Raw genomic sequence first — 19,480 nt, forward strand, 5'->3', positions numbered from 1 at the left:
ATGTATTTTATAGGCTACTTTGTTCAATGTAAACTAAAGAAACTGTAAGTAAACTGTAAGAGCAAAACTAAATTAAACATGTTCTTTGTTTAAATAATGTAAAATATCTACTCATAAGCAGATAATCTAGGTGTAAGAAATAATTCTTAAGATAAAGTTCTAGACAGACTGATTTGCCACCTACCTCTTTGCTTATACATTCAAGGGGTTTATTGGATACTTTTACATTTGCGTAATTTTGATGTTCCTTCACTGCTTTACATATTCATTGGGAGAAGTTCAGCTAATCGGGTACAATGGATGTGGCCAAAAACGGACTGTTAAATTTCTCGTTGGAATTTGTCAATATTTCCTTCTTCCAGACACATGCAATGGTTTTGACGGCCTAGCCTGGAATCGGCAACCGAGTATCATGTTGCACATTTATGTGAAGAGAGTAAATGAAAAGCTGAAAAGCAACTCAAGAACGCTGTCGGTTTTTTAGCATGTGCCCCTTCTGTATTCGATATGCCTAACCTTTTACTTCGTTACGACTAATAATAACCACCTTGGGTTTTTAATGACTCTACTATTTGTTCATACAGTCAGTCTTACACTGAACTAAAACGTCCTCTAAAGGGGACTCCAGGGAGTTCTTTTCAGTAGCACGGCACATCTCTTTATAGCTAAACCAGGTGTAGTGAGGGAACATTTGGCCCCCTGAAGGGTGTAATCTCAGAATGTTCTATATTACTTACTGACACTTGCAAATAAAATTTTCTGGTATATAAAAACATGCATATACTATTTTAAAAAGTCTCTTTATACATGACGAAACCAGACCTCAAATCTGCATACTTCCTATATAGCACAGTACGAATTCTACAGTGTTGGTTCCAAATATGTACCTTAAATATTTCAGTGGGTTATAAGACGTTTAATTACTGACCTGTGTGCAGTCGTTTCTGAGGCTCCCTTTCTTGCAACATAGCCCCTGTTTGTACACTGTCACACTTCCTCTTAACAGGGCTTTAACAGAAGTATGCTTTTCAAGATTGTTTTATCAAGGTCCAAAATTGCTATTTACCAGTAGCGCACAAAGATGCTCTGACTGGCTACACAGAAAGGAAAATCATAAAATGTCAGAATGAACAATACTTTGTGCCATACACACCTCTTCACCCACTGCAAGCATCTAGCCTCAAATCTTTAAAGAGCAAAAGGCCATAACCTTTATTTTACTTCACAACGACAGGAGTACTGTCACTATTTATATGGCACCTGTCATACACACACACACACACATACATATATATACACACATATATAGATACCCACATTTATCTTCCAATTCCCCAAGACTAACCCTCAAGCTAATCTTTCCCGGCTTAGCAGGAAGTTACGGAAATTGTTCATCATGGCAGAGAAACGTATCAACTACATACTAAAGTACAGCTCCCTAGAACAAGTCCTGAGTGTAGGAATGACGGCCACCTGGGACACATCTAATCTTCACATTTTATATACACAAATTCGTCAGCTGTTTTCAAGCACAAGTTTATTCTGGAATTCAGATAAAAACCGACACTTATCATACACAATTACTGTAGAAAATTAAACCAGGTATTTCCATTGCAAATACTAAGAAACACCTTTTTCAAGACAGTTAGTTACCACGTGTTAGGATTAATCTTAGTACTGCCCTATGCAAAAACAAACCAAAAAACCTAGACAGATTAAGCGAAGCCTTTTTTTCCTCAGTAGGAACTATTCCAAAAGAATTACAAGGTTCAGTGATATAAATCAGATTAAGAGGAGGCAGACTTTCCTTTAATGCCTGAAATACAATTATATTTCACAAAATAAGACCTTTACTCTTCTGAAGAGATCATCTAAGCTGGCTTTTATTCCAGTCTCTTCAATCTCACTAAGGGGGGGATGGGGAAAAACTAGTCTTACCAAAATGTTTCTGCTTTTTTAGTAGCCAGCTCTCATCAAATTTAGGTCTTCTTTATGTAACTTAGCAGTTCATCTTTTTCCATTTGGTAACCACTTTTCTTCCACTGTTCTCTCAACTGCTGTAAGAGAACCCCAATTTCTTTTCCGGAAGAAATGCCCACTTTTCTGATGTCATGGCCACTTACAGGAAATGGAGGAATGGACCACTGCTGCATTTCCTTCAGAAGACCGTGCTCTCCTTGGTACTTGAGGAGTTCACACACACGAGCAGTTGCATCGGAGTCTCTAGACTAAGAGCCAAAGTCAAACATTACCACACTTGCTAATGATCTTATCCTAAAATTTAAATAAATGCTCAATGTGAAATTTTTCATTTAAAAGAAAAGAAATTCACATAATACTTTGTGGGTCTTAGTATTAATAAATGTGCCCCACAATTAGCAAAGACGATTTATATTCTGACCAAGCCCAGAACATACTTACATCTATAATGAAGTCTTGATAGGGTTTCAAAGGTTCTGAACTATCTGTTGCTTTAATTAAATCTTTCCTGTTTTTAACTATAAATAAACCAAGATTCTTCTCTTCTTTTGAAATCTTCAACCTCAGATCCAATTTTGTGACATCATCCTGTACTTTGAACAGTGAGGTCAAGAGAGTCATTGGCTTTGGGGAAAAACCTTCAACGTTTTTACTGACTTTGTTAAATTCTTCTAAACTTGCACTAGCAGGTAAGCCTGTAGGGACAAAAGCATTTTTAACCCACTTTTAGAAAGAATAAATTTAATAAAATAAATTCATATCTTAAGCAAACACTGTTTCCGTTTGCAGAAATGCCCTGGCCCCAGGGCTCACTATGGGTCCAGTGTGCTGCTCCATCTTACAGATGAACCACTGCTGCTGCCCTCTCCCACATCGCAAAATCCCGCTGTTGCTTCTGAATATTAATTTTAAACCTACTGAACGATTTCCATGTATAAGGCAGGTCTTCGCCATGCTGTACATGTATTAAAGCTCCTGGAAGCTCTCAGCCCTTCCATTAGACAGATGCCATCACTTTCATACCCCTCTGTTAGATTCAGAAACTAACACGTAAGGAAATAAGGCAAGTCACAAACAAAGCTGATAAGTGAAAAAGCCTCACTGAAACCCAGGATGGACTGACTCCAGAGGCCACTTTGTTCCACCACAATGTGCTGTCTCTGAGCTGTCCCCTACCTGTGAAAAAACTGTCCTACTCCTGACCTCAAAGTTTACCATCTTTTAAAATACTCCATTTTTCCTTTTAGAATTGTTAAACATTTTTTTTCTTACGAAATTTTTAAACCAGATGTGTTTCATGACCAAAAAGGCAAACTTTTTAAGTTGGACTCACCTATGTAAGGAGCCACATCAAGATCATAGATGAGGTGAATCAAATGATTTACGTGGTTACTAGTAAGAATTTTTTTTAGTTCCACCCAAATCCTCTCTCCTGATATTCCAGCCAGGCCTTTTGCATTTTCTGCAATTGCTTCCAAAGTCTCAGGATCGTGGTCACCAGGTGTATCTACAATTTTCCCATAAAACCTACAAAGCAAAAGTCTCAGAGTGTACTACCTCTATGCTGGCGTTTCACCAGAAAAATCTGCTTGTCATTTTACCAGTACTATTGCAGACATCTGTTTAATCAGAAACAACAGAGAAGTAGTTAGGTCTAGGAGGGACCTTAACAACCATCTTGGTCAGTTCACCTTCTCTCTTTTCTCACATGAGAAAACCTGAGGTCCAATAAAGTATAAGTAACCTTAAAGTCAGCAAGAACCAGACCCCCGCCTCACCGCACTTTCACATCACTGACCGAAACGTTAGAATGGCCATCAAAAGAGGTCTCTGAATTGGTACTGACACTGGATGCATAAACCAGAGCAGTCTTCTCCAGGCACTAAAACAAGACTTGAAATGCCACGCTGGAGGAGTCTTAATCCCTCAAAGGTTGCCTGTCTGTACACATCAATACTTTTAATTAAGAGCTTCAAATAAAACAAATCTCGCTGCAGACAAGGGAGTGTGTTTCATGGACTCTCAGAACTGGAAGCATTAAAGTATACCTGTTTTTACCACTCATATCTTCAAAATTCGTTCATTAGTGATCTAAATTAAATGATTAAATGGCTATGGCTGTGCCTCAGTCTCTGTCCTATTATTTGTAAAGAGAGATGGTTTGCAAACGCTGAAGTCTAAAGGGATAGCATTTATTGACAAAATATGTAGACTCTGTCAAAGAATATTCTGAGTGATCCCAACCAGTGAAAAATTAATATCAGTAGACATAAATTAGCCAGTTACAGTAGTTTTCTTAAATGTTAGAGTTCAGAGTTGAAAAAGCATTGCTACCCACAAGACCACCCAAATGCATTTCATACCTTCCCAATTCTTCGGACAGATTTCCCATGACCACCTAAAACGGTAAGCCATATGAAGGCATACTTTGACTCACTACTCTGTTCAAAGCACCTAGCACAAGGGTTGGCTTGTGATAAGCCCTCATATCTGTGTAATTAATGAATGGTGCAGAAAATAATCAAAAAGAAAAAAGACCTTTTTAAAGCTGAATTATTTAAAAGATCATCACAGAAAGGAGCAAATAACTGCTTTGCACGATGAAAAGATGACGTATCTCAGTATCATGAGTCTCCTGGAGACAGGCATTTGGGAAGTCACCCCTGTGTACAGTAACCTGCTGTGCATCTCACGTGATCAGAACTGTGCTCTGGTAATAATATTCAAAACTGTATCATTAATGTGATTTGTAAAAATCCTTACCTGAAATATCTTAAAATTCGAAGATAATCTTCTTGTATCCTCTGTTTAGCTTGTCCAACAAATCTAACTTTCTTATTTTTTAAATCTTCATAACCATTAAAATAGTCAAATAAAGTACCATCGAAACCTATTCATTAGAAAAGAGGGAAGGAAAATCACTATTAACGAATAAGAACTGGAAAACAATGGCACATATACAGTGGAATATTACTCAGCCATAAAAAAGAATGAAATCTTGCCATCTGTGACAACACGGATGGATCTCGAGGGCATTATGCTAAGTGAAATAAACCAGACAGAGAAAGACAAATACCGTATGACCTCATTTTTATATAGAATCTTAAAAAAACAAGCTCACAGAGAACAGACTGGCAGTTGCCAGAGGCTGAGGCCAGGGGCCGGTGCAGTGGGTGAAGAGAGTCAAGAGGTGCAAACTCCTAGCTGTAAAGTAAATAAGTTCTGAGGAGGTAATGCACAGCATGGTGACTATAGGTAACAATACTGTATTCCATATAAGATAGAAGACCTTAAACGTTCTCATCACAAGGGGAAGAAAATTCTGTTACTATGAATGGTGTCAGGTGTTAACTAGACTTTTTGTGGTGATTTCTTAATATATACAAGTAGCAAATCATATTGTATACTTAAACTAACGTAATTTCAATTACTACCTCAATTCAAAAAATTAAAAGGAACTGAGAAAAAAATTGGAAAACTTAAGGAAATTAGCTAAAAACTATCACAAACAGTAAAAACTAAGCAAAGTGAAGACTTACAAGGTTGAAATACAGACATGAATAGCATTCATCTATATCCAGTATCAAATGGAAGATATAATGGAATAAAAGGCTGCATTTACACCAGCAATTAAATACACTCAATAAACTAAACAAGACCTATGCCAGTATGAAGTGGGCTGAGACAACATCAAACAAGCTGATTTTCAAGTGAATAATGGAAAATAAACAAGAACTGCCAAAATAATCCGGAAACAATACACAGTAGTAAAAACTCTCTGGAGGAACTAAGTACTAAAAATAATAAATAATAAACCATAGGAAACAATTTTATAATCCTGAAATAGGGATGACCTTTCGTCGTCCCTATTGGTAAAATATAATTACCAAGAAGAAACAACAAAACACAACACCAGAGCCTTCAAAGAAATTAATAAATCCAACTACATAAAACATCAGATATGGCTGCATAGCAAAAAAACATCACAATGCAAAGCATGAGACAGATGACATACTGGGAAAAACACATTTCAGTCTGTATCATAGAGAAAAATGGCTAATTTTGATAATCTACAGAAAGCTCTTAAATAGAAAAAGACCACATAAATGGAAAAATGAGCTAAATACATATACAAGGAAATACAAAAAGCCTCTTTAAAAATGAACATTTTCAACCTTAGTCATAAGAAATGCAAGTTTATGAGACACCATTTTTCAGCTTTGTATCAGCTTGGCAAGGATCCAAGTCTTATTACACTGTCAGCAAGGGGACAGTAAATCTGATGGTGCCACTTCACCACGCAGCCTTTTAAACTTTGCGAATTTTGAACCACGTGAACCTAATATCCGTTCAAAATGTTGTAAACCAATTTCTACCACAATATGCTCTCTCACATGTTGAACAAAATGAAAAAAACCTAATTTTAATATAAAGTGCATAAAACCTCAGGTATGAATAAAGTGATCAATTTATCCCAGGTATCCCAGGACCTTGCTGATTTTAAAACTGAAAATCGCAGGTCTCAGGAATTTGTTCAGTCCCAGGCAAACTGAAACAGATGGTCACCCTGAGAACTAAGGAGGAAAAAAAGAAACACTTCGAGCAAAGACACAGGCACCATCCAACCACCCAAACGGGGAGCTCTGTGAGCCTAAGAGAGACTTCACCTCATGGCATCACAGAAAGGAAGCACTGCCACTACTACAAAAAATGACCACTTGTCATTTTAATTCTCTTGAACCTGAGTGCTCTTTGATTATCCCAAATGCAAAGACACTGGTAAACTCAGGCTTAATACTTGCCAAGCTCTTTTGGTTGATGTGGCATTTTGACACTTAGAGCCAATTTATAAAGCTCCAGATTCAGAAAGATATAGCAGGAAATGAAAACAAATAAACAAAAAACTACGTAAAGAGACAAAGATAACGATTACAAAGTAGAACATAAATGTGGTATATATCTGTCTCTTCATGTTACTTCTCTTAATGAAGAGACTCTTAACTCCCTGGGGAATGTGGAAATAATAAGATCTTTTTCAGTGAAGGGAAGATCAAACTTGGAGGAAAAAAACATAGTGTGACGAAACGGAAAATAAGGGTTTGAAAAGCAAAGTAACCCTCACCCCCAGAACCAGGAATGCTTTATCTAATAAGGCTTGAAAAGTCTGGATGGGAAAATGGGCTAAAGGTAAGGATTACTGAGTATATATCAGTGTGTACTTTGTTTTGCTCTGAGTACCCTTTAAAAACATGATGAGTAAAAATGAGAAATAAGGCTGTGTTGCTGAGCACAAGGTGGTGGTTAAGGATGTGACCGCTGGAGCCAGGCTGCTGCGCTGGAACCCTAATTCTCCAATTTACCAGCTGCAGGACTTCGAGCAAATTATCGTGAGTTAAATACCAGGAACTACTCATAGGGTTGGTGGGAAGATTACATTTATGCGATGGGCTTAGAACAGTGGCCGGCACATTATGAGGGTTCAGCAAATGTTAGAAAACAGTAGTACCAATAAGAACAGTTTTTATTTTTATAAAATAGTATCTTGAAAAAGACTATTAGTTTCTTTTAGTTCTGTCTGCATATGAGAAGCTAGTTGTAAGATTTTTCATACACTGCACTAGTTGGAGCAGTTTAAATAAAGCTGATGTAAGAAGAAGTTAACACCTGGAGTTCCACCCCCTGATGGAGAGAAAGCATGCCTCCAGCTGGGCTGCCTTTGGTCATCAATCACCCAGGCTTCGGAAACCAATCAAGGCTCTCCGCGACTTGAGCTCAAGTACTTAACATCTCTGAGTCTGTTTCCTCATCTGTCGAATGAGTTTAATACCCACTTTATGGAACTTTTCTGAGAATTAAATGAGCTAAAGTATATCAAGTGAGCACTGATGCACCTCGAACCGAGTAGGTGCTCTCGAAATGTTATTCGGCGTTAATGTAATTAGCAAGAGATCCCATCTGGGCCTACAGCCCCCTTCCCCATCCCACCAAGTGGAACCCACTGCTTATTCCTTTCACAGTTACCGTGCCCCAAAGTAGGTCACGAAGAGTGGATGCTCCGTCTCTCTTTTCTAATCCAGAGATTTAAACCTAAAGAGCTTGTCTAAAATTTAAAGGACAAAAAATAATGCTTCAATTGTGCACCAAAACACCAACCTAATTCACAGCTACTCCCATCATGGTTCTCACTCCTTTCATGAACAAGTTAAGCTGAGATGATACATAGGTTCCCTCTCACACGCCAACCCTGACGGAGTACAGACAATTCCTGAAACGCAGCGCTACAGAGGACTGTGAAGTGGTGCTCGGCACACGGACCAACAGGCAACGGAAGAGGTGGAGTCACTGACCAAGTGCACCGCCGGCACCAGCAGAGGAAGGGGTGGAATGTGTGCACGGGAAAGACAGAGGAAAAGGGGCACAGCGTGTGTGTGTCTGTGTGCACGTTTCTGACCCGAAACCTAGCATTTTTAGATGCGATTAATAAGGTGCCAGGCACTGTGCCAAGGATTCGCCATGACCAACTCCTTTAATCCTCACAACAACCCTGCAAAGGAAGCTAATATCACCTTCCTCATTTTACAGCGAGAGAATGATGGAGTCCGAGGAACCCAGGGATCTCGGCTCCAGGGCCGTCTTTAACCAATAGGCTGTCTCTTAGAAGAAACTAAGGCAACCCCTCACGCTGGGGAACGTTTCCAGGATGCAGCTTTCACTCAAAAAGAAGGCATCTGGACTGAGTTAAAACATTATCTACATATATTACCTAAAAACATAGAATTTATAGTGAGATCTCTGCGCTCAGCGTCTTTCTGCCAGTCAGTTGTGAATTCGACCTCAGCATGTCTTCCGTCAGTGGCAACGTCAATCCGTAGTGTAGTTATTTCAAAATTTTCTTCGTGAAGCTGGAAGTACATATATGTTTTTTTAAAATTCGTTTTTAGTATCACTGGATGAATGGAAAATAACATGTTAGTCCTGACAGGTATCTTCTTTCTTTTTACAGTCAACTAGTGCACATATACCTTGAGACAGGAAGACACCCACAGTATTCAAAGATAGATCCAAAGAATATTTTTAAGAAATAATAAACCCATCTTAATTAAAAAAGATGAGTCTGACATATAAAAATGGCACGTCTGACAAATCATGTGGCAGAAGGGAAGAGCCCTTAAAAACAGTATATTCTGGTTCTTCAATTTCAAACCAGACTACTCTTTGAAATATTTTTTAACAGCTCCAGTTTGCAAAGAGCTGAATATCAATTTACAGAATACATACCACTGAGTGAAGGACTGACAGAGGAAGAAATACAGGTACCACACCCTGCAGCCCCGTTACTGGTAATCATCAGTGAGGCTAAAATACAGTGCCACGTATATCTCGGGAAGAGAGATTACCTCCAGCTGGGAAAAGGTGGGTAGCCTCATGTTAGAGGGACATGCGGTCTTAGCCTTGAAAAATAAGTAGGATATGTACATGCAGATGTGGGAAGAAGAACATTCAGATGAAGAGAAAAGATGACCAAAGGCACAATGGAGAGGAAGAGGGATACGTGTAAGAGAAAGCACACTGCACAAGTAGCATATCAGCATGTAGGGGAAGACAGCAAAGGTCGCTACATGCCAAGCAGGAGTTCGGAATCTCTTCATTAGGAACCGAAAGTCATTAATGATCAGTAAAAGTCTGTTCTAGAATTGCTCTCAACCTCATGCATATTCTTCTCTACAAACAAACTAGTTCTCACTACAGAATTCCAGAATCAGGAATTTGAGGCACAAGTTATCCCAAAGAAAAGGGTATGAAATATGAAGACTGCTGAAAATCCGTGTAAGAAAAAATTAGACCTCCAGAGTGACTCCCTCACCCAAGCAGGGAAACAGAGATTAACCAGAAAGGCTGACTCCAAAATAATCAGAACTCGGGGCACCAGACACGGGACCATGGGAGTGATGCACCACAATGAAAATAACATGAAGGAAAACCAACATAACCCCTATCCCTCTCCCCGCTTGGTTTTCAAAATGCTAACAAGCAGGCTTATTCTAACCTGGGTAACACTGGAGGATTCCTCTGACGTCTCCTAATGAAAAGTCCTCCTGATATTGACAGTGGTGGTCCCATAGCTAACTGGCTGACGCTTCCCACACAGAACTACAGTGAAGTGCTCAGGTCATAATGCACACAGTAGATCACCCAAACATAGAGAGAGACCGAAAAATACCCACACCGAAGGAAAGCCAACAGCAAAGACAGAACAAGCTCAGAGGAAATAAAGACATTGCCGAAGTACCTAAAATTGATGCCCTAAGGGAAATAAGAGAAGATACTGCATCTGAAACAAGAACAGGAAGCTTTCAAAAATACTGTAAGAAAGACCTCTTGAAAATTTAGAAGACAGCAAAAGTTGCCAATACAATAGGAAAACTGGATGATCAAGTTAAGGCAATCTCAAAGTAAAAGAAAACAAATGAGAATATAAAATAAGAGACAAAAGATAAAACTAGGAGATGAGCCCCTGTGGTCCAACGTCCAACATCACGGGATTTCCCAAAGGGAGAGACATTTAACAAAGGGGATGACATCATGAGGGGAACACAAGGGGGCCCTCAGTGCCCTACACAATGAATGAAAAAATAAATCCGAGCCAAGGCACGTCATCTTGAAATTGAAAACACCAGAGACAAAGAGATCAGAAAGGCTTCCAAGAGGAGAAAAAAATAGTAATAATCAGGTCTCAAACAAAGGAGAGATTCGAAGGAGCTCAGACTTCTCAATGGCAGCACTGGAAGGTAGAAAAACAAAGCCTTTTCTACATTTCTGCCTGAAAATAATTCCCAGCCTTGAATTCCATGAATCAGTGTGAAGGTAAAATAAAAACATTTCACACATGGAAAGCTCTCTGAGGTTACCAAAATGAGGGCATAATCCAGGAAAGACTACCACGGGATCAGGAACCAGGAGGTCTGGTAAGTAAGAGGCCAAGGAAGCTCACAAGATCTGGTGTGGGGAAATCCCAGGACGTGAGTGGGGACCCGGCCTAGGACACACAGATGGGAGAAGACAGACTGCAGCCGGTGAGCTGGCTCCAGAAAAAGGAACTGAAATTTGACGTGGTGAAAGCCACCGGGAGGAACTGCACAGCACAGGATGAAGGAATGAGCAGCACACGAGAGCTGCGTCACAGAACTACGCCGTTAACTGCAGGGAAAACCCAAAGCACGGAACACGAGGAATGGAGTTGAAACACACTGCACGATCTAGCCATAAACAACAGTTATGAACTGATTTAACCAAAAATTATGGCATATATGTACTGAGAAAATGACGGAAGGAGCATCGTATGTGCTTGCTGCTGAGGAGGGTGTGTTAAGAAGGCTCAATCACCTTCCCTGCAGGAAGTCAACAAGCAACATCTTAAGACTGGAAATTAAAAACGAAAATGGGGCTTCCCTGGTGGCACAGTGGTTGAGAGTCCACCTGCCGATGCGGGGGACACGGGTTCGTGCCCCGGTCTGGGAAGATCCCACATGCCGCGGAGCAGCTGGGCCCGTGAGCCATGGCCGCTGAGCCTGCGCTCCGCAACGAGAGAGGCCACGACGGTGAGATGCCCGCGTACAACGAAAATGAAACACTGGAGCGTAGAAAGGTCTTTTCTAGAAATGTGGAGGGAAAAAGTAACTACTATAAAAATAAAAGGGCCTTCAGCAAAGGAGGATGCAGGATTTAATAGAGGATAGAGGAGACTGACTTTTTTTTGTTAAACTAGGCTTTTTGTTATTCGCTTTTTAAAAACTACAAATGATCTATAACAATTCTTTAACTTACCAAAAAAGGCAATGCAGTTCTGTCAAACTTTTCACTCACCCTGGCAGTGATCGTCCCGTGCTTTTCTCCTTTGTTGTTGATCATACGAATGCCGACCGACTGAAACAGCTCCTTCATTTGAGCAGGGGTAGCAGTGGTAGCAAAATCCACATCCTGCGGCTTTACTCCGCTTAATAAATCCCTCACTGCTCCTCCTGCTATTCTTAATTCATGATTTTCTTTGACAAATAATTCTGAGGTGAAAAAGAACGTTTTCTGTTTCAGTGTGTTTCTTTTAAGCGCAGAAGTACAAGTTTTCCCATCTACTTGGGACAGCAGAGATTACTGAACTCAGCCTTTTTACATAAAAATTGGGAGATCAAGGCCCACAGCAATGAAGTGACCTGCCTACAGCGGAATGCCTCCAACAAACACGAGAAGCAGGGAACGTGCAGAATTTCTTTTAGGTTAATTCGGAAGATAATTTAGAACTCCACAGTGCTTCAAGATCATCAATGGAAATTTGAATTACTACTAAACAGTAAGGTGAATAATTCCGCGCTCTCTCTCTCCCTCCGGACTTATGTGCATACTTTAGAACTGTGAAGTGTTCCTGCACATATTTCTCTGTGTATTGTGCTGAGGCAACATATTCATGCAGGAAGCCATCAGCATTGGTCTATCACACCACACACGATAAACGTTATAGCTAAGAACCCTTCAAGAAATAATCGACATCTGATGTCTGAAACCAGCTCAGAGCTCTTCTATGGAGAAGCCATATGACACTGGGGCCACCATGAGGACCTGAGTCCAGGACACCCAAAGCAGGCAGAGGACAGGGCCGAGTCCACCACAACCACCCATGTGACTAAGGGACACCACAGGGACCCAGTGAGCATGACGTCCAGGACCCGGCCTGACACCGCCACCCATGCCTTGGTGTTGCTATGAGTTGGACACACACAATGAGGCCCAGGTGACCTCCTGTGGACATAACCGTGGCAGAGTACATCCACAGCAGACAAGGCCACCCTGTGACCAGGATCAAGACAACTTGTCATCATGTCTGAACAGATGAGACACAAACACTGTCCAGACAGCACCGGGTAACAGTTCATTCGTGTGATACTCTTAGTTCCCAGTCAGCCTTAGCCTCACACTGTGTATGTAGGCTTCCCATCTTCCAGGTAAGAATCATTAAGACAATCACAGGTTAACCCCTGCTTCCTGACACCACCTGATGCACAGCAAAGCCCCGCTTCTTCAACTTGCCCCAAAAACACGTGATTCAAGCTCAAATCCTACAAGACGTCCTTTCTACACCCCTGTTACTCAGAGGCCCCAAGGTGCCCCAAGGTTCCCCATGGTCAGGGCTCCCCGTCTCGGCGAGGGGTGCTCCTGCTGGCCTTTGGCAGGAGGGCGCTGACCTGAGCGTTTGGCTAAAGGCATCAGAGCTCTAGCAACACTAATCACAGCTCAAAACGTCATCGTCCGTCCCCACGCCAGTCTCTGTGCTCTTTGTCATCCTCCTCCTCTGCCTGTTCTTCCCAGGCCTTCCAGCTGCAGACCTCTGCAGACTCCCTAAAATGATCTGCTAAAAAATAACAATGGTTCCCTCCCTCTACCTTCTTGCCTTAACTAAAGGCTCTCCCACAGGGTTACCACTTCCGTGAGTCCCCTCCCAGAGGAAGTGTGCGAACTCCTTTAACTCCACATTTCCATTCAAGTCCCAATGAGTCCTTAAAATGAGGTCCATGGCCCCTTAAATTAAAATATAAAAATCATCTCTTAGTCCAAAGTTTTCCTGAGACTTAGAGAGGTAAGGTAAACAAGAGTTTCATGAAATAGTACTTACCCTTACTATACATACCATGCAATCTAATCTATTCTATTCTTTATCTCTTTTCCTCTATTTTTTAATGCTGGTCATGACCACTAAGTTGACTTCATGACCCACTAACTGGTCACACAGTGGGGAACACACACTGACCCGGCTCACCCTTACTCAACTCCTGCAATTCAGTTTAGGAAGGCTCTCCTCGTGGTGGAGTAAAGTGAATTCCACCTAAGCTAGGAGAGCAGCCTATCTTTAATTACATTAAAATTACCTGTTTATGTCTTTGTCTCCCCACTTCTCAGAGTAGCAAACCTATCTCAGTCAACTTTATACCAAACTGGCTCATGACGGAACTGAACTGTGATACACGAGCTTAAGAAAAAGAACGAAAAGAAAAAAAAGAGGGATCGCTTCACTGAAAAGTATACTTTTTAAAAAGCTTTTCTTCCTTCAGCTTAAGAGAGTACATAAGAAACTGTTGGAATGCAAAAAATGGGCAAGTTTTACTTTCATTTGAACCTACTTTAAGAGGATGAAGGTCAAGGCTGAACACAAAGATAACCACTGTTTTGAGATTCTCAAGCTCCGTCTACTAAAATAAAATTGTAAGTTCAAAGTCACCCAGTGTATTAACTACATTACAGAAAAAAAAATGTTCCAGAACTCGAAGTAATCTATTCACCATTTTGATTAGCCCTATGGAAATGGATAACTATGTCCAGAAGTTCTCACAATCCTAACATTTTGATATAAATGAGAATGGCACATAAAGGCATATGTACGTGCCTGTGTGAAAGAGCAGTCATAGAAACTGCAAGAAAGGCATGATTTTATATTGACCCAAAACAGTAAGGCTTATCCAGCTTAAAGAGGCTCCTTTTTCCCCTCAGTTACTGACATCTTCAATCTTACGGAAACAAGGACACATTCCACATTCCAACAAACTTCGTCAACTACATATATAGTCAAGTGAACATAACACCTCATACAACTAAATTTAATTGTAAATTCAAGCTTAAGACTCATGAAATGCAGGATCTCATCATTCCAAATGGTCTTAATTTGTGTCAGCTGCCACAACTGATAGCACGCTGTTATTAATCAGTCTGAAGAGCAACCAAAAGACCAAGACATTAATTTGTCAGAAAACTTGTAATTGTCTTCTATCTTCGAAATTTTATTTTAATTTTCAGTCAAATCTTCATTAACTGCTTCACTTTACAATTTTGAGTTTTGAGTATTGGAGGTCGTACAGATGGAGAGTGGGCAGGAAGTGTTAGTAAAAAGACCACTACACAGCACGACTGTTACTACCAGAAAACAAGCTATCTGTTCCTTAGCGTTTCTAGGAACTCCCAAACTTCAAGAGTGATCAGCTATTCCAACTGTCCCAAATGTTAATACGACTTGGTGACATCACATACCTAAGCAGCAGCGGGTAGCTAACCATGGACCACTATCTCCCAGCAACCTCGGCCTGTCCACTAACCGTGTAACTTAGGCAAAAAGCACTAGGTTTGGAACTTCAGTCTCATGTATACAATGAAGAAATAATTTCATATGCCACTGGTATTATATGGCTGTCCTTAGCAAAAGGAAACATAAATTACATGACATAAACTGACGTTATAAAACGCTGTATGAGCATAATACACTGTCCTAAGCTCCCAAATTCTTGCACGCTGGGAACTAATTTTACATTTGGCAAAACAGCTATCATGATTTAAGAACTGGTACAGTATGAAACGGCACAGCATCACAGCCACCTTTTTCCTTTGTGTGTTTTTGTGCATTGTTTTCATACAGAACATTATATTTTACCAGGATACTCAGGTCTTTAGAAAGTAGCAAAGATCAAATAAAACTAATTAGTTGATTTTCTAACCATTGGGCACTGCACTAAAAGATTCCATTCTTACCAGTTCCACTATAACCTAGAAAAATGCAATCTTAGAAGATGCCCATGCTCCCATTTGCCAGTCTTTCGAGGACCAGACCACTGGGCAAATAGTACCACTCTCTTACCATACTATTCCGTCTCTAACTTCCTTAGGACTTCACCACTCAAGGTGGAGAAAACTCAGCTCTTGAAGTCAGGGTTAGTAAGCCAAATGCAACTGTTAAAATAAAAAATGTTCAAGGACCTACAGTAATCAATATCCACAGCCTTGTTTCCAAAAGAAAAATGCAGAAGGATCTGAGATAGGTCCCCAAGAGTTAATTCCCTACATCCAATCATTTGGCCCTTACAACGGAAGACGGGAAGAGTGGGCGCTGGGAAAGGCACGTAAAGAAAGAACAAGCTAGAATTCAACTCAAAGCTGAAGCTTCTAGACATGAGCCATACAAACAGTGGCCACACGTGGTTCTTGAGCACTGTGAAATGCGGCGAGTCTGCATTAAGACGGTCTGTGCGTGCTAAGGACCAGATTTCAAAGATTTACAAGCAAGAGAAGGAATTATCTCACTCATAATTTTTACACAAATTTGACATTAAAATGATGGTATCTTAGATATATGGAATAAGTTGATGTACTAAAAATAGTTATTAAAATTCATTTCACCCACTTCTCTGTTTTTTTAATGCAGTTACCAGAAAAGTTTATGTAGCATATATGACTCACTTCTATGGGACAGTGAGTCTCTAGCATTTTTCACTCTAAGTAAAAATCACGGGCTTCCCTGGTGGCGCAGTGGTTGAGAGTCCGCCTGCCGATGCAGGGGACACGGGTTCCTGCCCTGGTCTGGGAGGATCCCACATGCCGCAGAGTGGCTGGGCCCGTGAGCCATGGCCGCTGAGCCCGCGGTCTGGAGCCTGTTGCTCCGCAACGGGAGAGGTCACAACAGTGAGAGGTCCGTACCGCAAAATAAATAAATAAATAAATAAAATCACAGCAAAGCATCTGCTTTAGGCCCTCCACTTCAAGACTATGTGAAGAACCTATAAAAATCAACAAGTTCTGGACCATTTACCTCTGACATACACCTAAAAAAATCACCTTATTTCAAGAATAGCAAAGTAGCTTTGTCAACATGCTAATGCAAGGAAAGTCATTTTAAAGCAATGGTTCCTCCACCCTCTGGTCATGAGAATTAAGAGAGGAGAGTTTTTATCAAAGTTTATAAATGCCCATGCTCCCTAGAGATTCCGATTCCAGTTCAGTAGGGCAGGAGTGGGACACTAGCACCTGTATGTTATAAAAAGCTCCCCAGGTGAATCTAATGGACAGCTCCCCAGGTGAATCTAATGGACAGCCAGGGTGGCAAACCAACAGTTAAGGTCATGTTTCTACATCCATACACCTTAATATATTTCTGAAGGCGCGACTAAGATACCATAGGCTTTGAAATGCAGCTGTGTGCACTGCAACAGCAGTAGCTAATACTGAGAACCAACATAAGAAATGATAGAACTGCGGCAAGCAAGATGAAGCTGCTGTAATCCGGCACTTAGCTCAAGTTGTTTCCTGTGTTCCTTCCAGATAAGTTCTGCATGTGCACAAATGGACGTAACTCCCACCTCCTTCTACCTTCGGTTGTTTCACAGAGCACTTATACCTGGGGTGGAAATATAGCTTAGTGGTTACAAGCTGGGTTCTCAAACCAAGACTGTACGAGTTCAAAATCCAGCTCTCCACTTATTAGCTATAAAAACGTTGGAAAAGCATTTCACATTTCTAAGCCTCTGTTTCTTCAACTATAAAACAAGAGAAAAAGTACCTACTCCTTAAGTTAGTAGGCCCAATTCTGTGATGCATATAAAGTACCTGGGTTTTGTTTTTTTTTCCGGTACGCGGGCCTCTCACTGTTGCGGCCTCTCCCGTTGCGGAGCACAGGCTCCAGACGCGCAGGCTCAGCGGCCATGGCACACGGGCCCAGCCGCTCTGCGGCATGTGGGATCTTCCCGGACCGGGGCAAGAACCCGTGTCCCCTGCATCGGCAGGCAGACTCTCAACCACTGCGCCACCAGGGAAGCCCAAAAGCCATGCTTTTTAACTGCAATCATTATTTGCCTCTTCTCATGATTTGGCTATAGCTTTGGATTACCCATGCATGGTAAACCCTGCTTTCATTAGCTTAACAACAAAAAACCATGAATGTTGGCTAAAAAACGTTAACCCTCTGCCTCTCCATTTTTACAGGCTTCCAAAGCAAGAGGAGGCATCCTAATCTCTCACCTGTCAGACTCTTCAAGCCTTCTGTGAAAAGTGACTGGAACTCTGGAGACTGCAACTTCATTGTAAACAGAGAGTGCTTCAGAAGGAACAGTCTACTCCAGCTGCAGCTCAGCAACTGCCTGTGCCAGGGACCCAGGCACCTCAGCATCTGGAGATAAAGTCACCAACCACACATCTACAAGACAAGCAAGCATGCCCAACAATGAAACTTCCAAGTGTAGGACAACAAAGGGATATTCTGCGATTTTACTTATCAACAGAGAGAGACATTCATCTCCTGTTCAGATGAGAGACTGAAAAAAGCGACAATGGGAGGGAGAATTACAGTTGGAACTACGCTTGTCGTTATCCGGTTTTGCACTCGTGAAGCACATACTACTGATACTACACCCGCATATGTATTTTACTGTTAGGGTGCTCTCCCGGGAGGTGGTTTAAAGCGTGAGGGCTGCCAAGAACAGTGGCTCTTGAAAATGTAACTCAAAGACGTGCAGGAATACTTGGTCTCCTCCAGAACAAGTCACGGTCACATACTTGCCCACACGCACCTGAGACTTATGACCCAGGTATATTTCCTAGGCACTGTAAAATAAGGTATTTCCCCATGACCGGTCCTTGCTCCCGGCTACTTCCTCATTCACCATCCGCCCCTCGCATCACGTCTCCTGAATCCCACCCATCCACACCCCGCCTTCCGTCCTCCGTCATCCCACCCCGCTTTCCACATAAGGTGGGCCTCCGTGAGGCAACAACAGAGCTCAAGTGACCCCCAACGGAAACCACTAGAGAAGAACCATTTCTTTACTTGGAAAGCGGGTTTCAAAGGCGCTTCCCACCAGGGGGCGAGCTCCCCTCATCCAGACCACTGGGGAGGACAAACACGGCGCTTCCTTCCACCTCCGATTCAACTCAGAAAAACCCAGGGAGGGGGGACCCAGGCCCTGAAACGGCGTGTCCCGCCCCTCCCACGACAGGTGCTGGACAGAAATGGGAGACCCTCAGGGGCCCGGCCGCGAGGAAGGGAAAGAGCCCGCGGTCAGCGAGACGTGGCGGACACGCTGCCCCGCGACCTCCACGTCGGGCTCTGTCCCCTAGTGCGGAAGAGGCCTCTCACTGCCCCCGGCGCCCGCCTTCCCCAAGACCCGGCCCGCGCGAGAGCCCGCAGGCAGCTCGCGTCGTCGCCGCCGCTCCCCCTCCCAGCGGCGCGCACCCGCAGATACCCCGCGCGCCCGCTCACCGGCCCCGCTGCGCCGTCATCGCCGCGCGCACTTCCTGGCGGCAGGCGAGGGGACGTCACTGACGCGCGCCGATCAACGGCGAATGGGAAGTCGCAGCAGGGCGTGGGCGGGGCCCGCGCAGGCTCTCCCCGGCCCTTCCACCTCCCCGCGGAAGCCGCTCGCTGGAGCGCGGTTCCCCAGCTCCTCCCAGGACTAAGCAGCCAGTCGTCGCTCCTGGGGCGACCCGAAGGACCAGGGTCTGTACATTTGTTTTAATTACGTCTCACCGCGCCTCTCTCTGGCCCTGAGGTAGTTAGGCGCCCATCTGCACTGCATACCTGTGTGACCTTGGTCGAGTGACCCCGGCTTCCTTTGTAAAATGAGACGATCACTAGAACCTCTCTCAGGGTCTTGTCAGGCTTAATTGTCACGTTATTCCCTAGTAAAGAGGAAGTGCTCAG

General features: G+C 42.4%; 2 protein-coding genes across 3 annotated transcripts in view; one reads left to right on the forward strand and one right to left on the reverse strand.

The window, feature by feature from the left end:
- Positions 1-1,979: 1,979 nt before the first annotated feature.
- Positions 1,980-17,972, reverse strand: TRNT1 (tRNA nucleotidyl transferase 1). 2 transcript variants are annotated; one of them, XM_065885757.1, is made up of 7 exons: positions 17,803-17,972; positions 11,845-12,038; positions 8,744-8,882; positions 4,744-4,870; positions 3,374-3,507; positions 2,422-2,675; positions 1,980-2,228 (listed from the first exon to the last, which is right to left on the reverse strand). In XM_065885757.1, the coding sequence occupies exons 1-7, from the start codon at positions 17,948-17,950 to the stop codon at positions 1,980-1,982; spliced, it is 1,245 nt and encodes a 414-aa protein (XP_065741829.1). In that variant the 5' UTR covers positions 17,951-17,972. The 2 variants fall into 2 exon arrangements, with proteins under 2 accessions (XP_065741829.1, XP_065741828.1); XM_065885756.1 differs by having other exon boundaries at positions 3,314-3,507.
- A 434-nt stretch (positions 17,973-18,406) lies between these two features.
- IL5RA (interleukin 5 receptor subunit alpha) overlaps positions 18,407-19,480 on the forward strand; it is a 50,977-nt gene continuing 49,903 nt past the window's right edge. The window contains exons 1-2 of the mRNA XM_065885171.1: positions 18,407-18,532; positions 18,777-19,280. Of these exons, the coding sequence (XP_065741243.1) occupies positions 18,407-18,532; positions 18,777-19,280 (630 nt within the window). The remainder of the gene's footprint in view (positions 18,533-18,776; positions 19,281-19,480) is intronic.

This window comes from Phocoena phocoena, chromosome 10 (genome assembly GCF_963924675.1).
Source record: "Phocoena phocoena chromosome 10, mPhoPho1.1, whole genome shotgun sequence".
Lineage (NCBI taxonomy): Eukaryota > Metazoa > Chordata > Mammalia > Artiodactyla > Phocoenidae > Phocoena > Phocoena phocoena.

What these genes read in the sequence shown, in the direction of transcription:
- TRNT1 (XM_065885756.1), bottom strand. Translation starts at nt 17,950, where the DNA reads ATGCTGAGGTGCCTGGGTCCCTGGCACAGGCAGTTGCTGAGCTGCAGC. An exon ending in ACGGGACGATCACTGCCAGG is followed by an intron (nt 8,883 to 11,844) that starts GTGAGTGAAAAG and finishes ATGTACTTCCAG; the next exon opens with CTTCACGAAGAAAATTTTGA. An exon ending in TATAAATTCTATGTTTTTAG is followed by an intron (nt 4,871 to 8,743) that starts GTAATATATGTA and finishes TCTAATGAATAG; the next exon opens with GTTTCGATGGTACTTTATTT.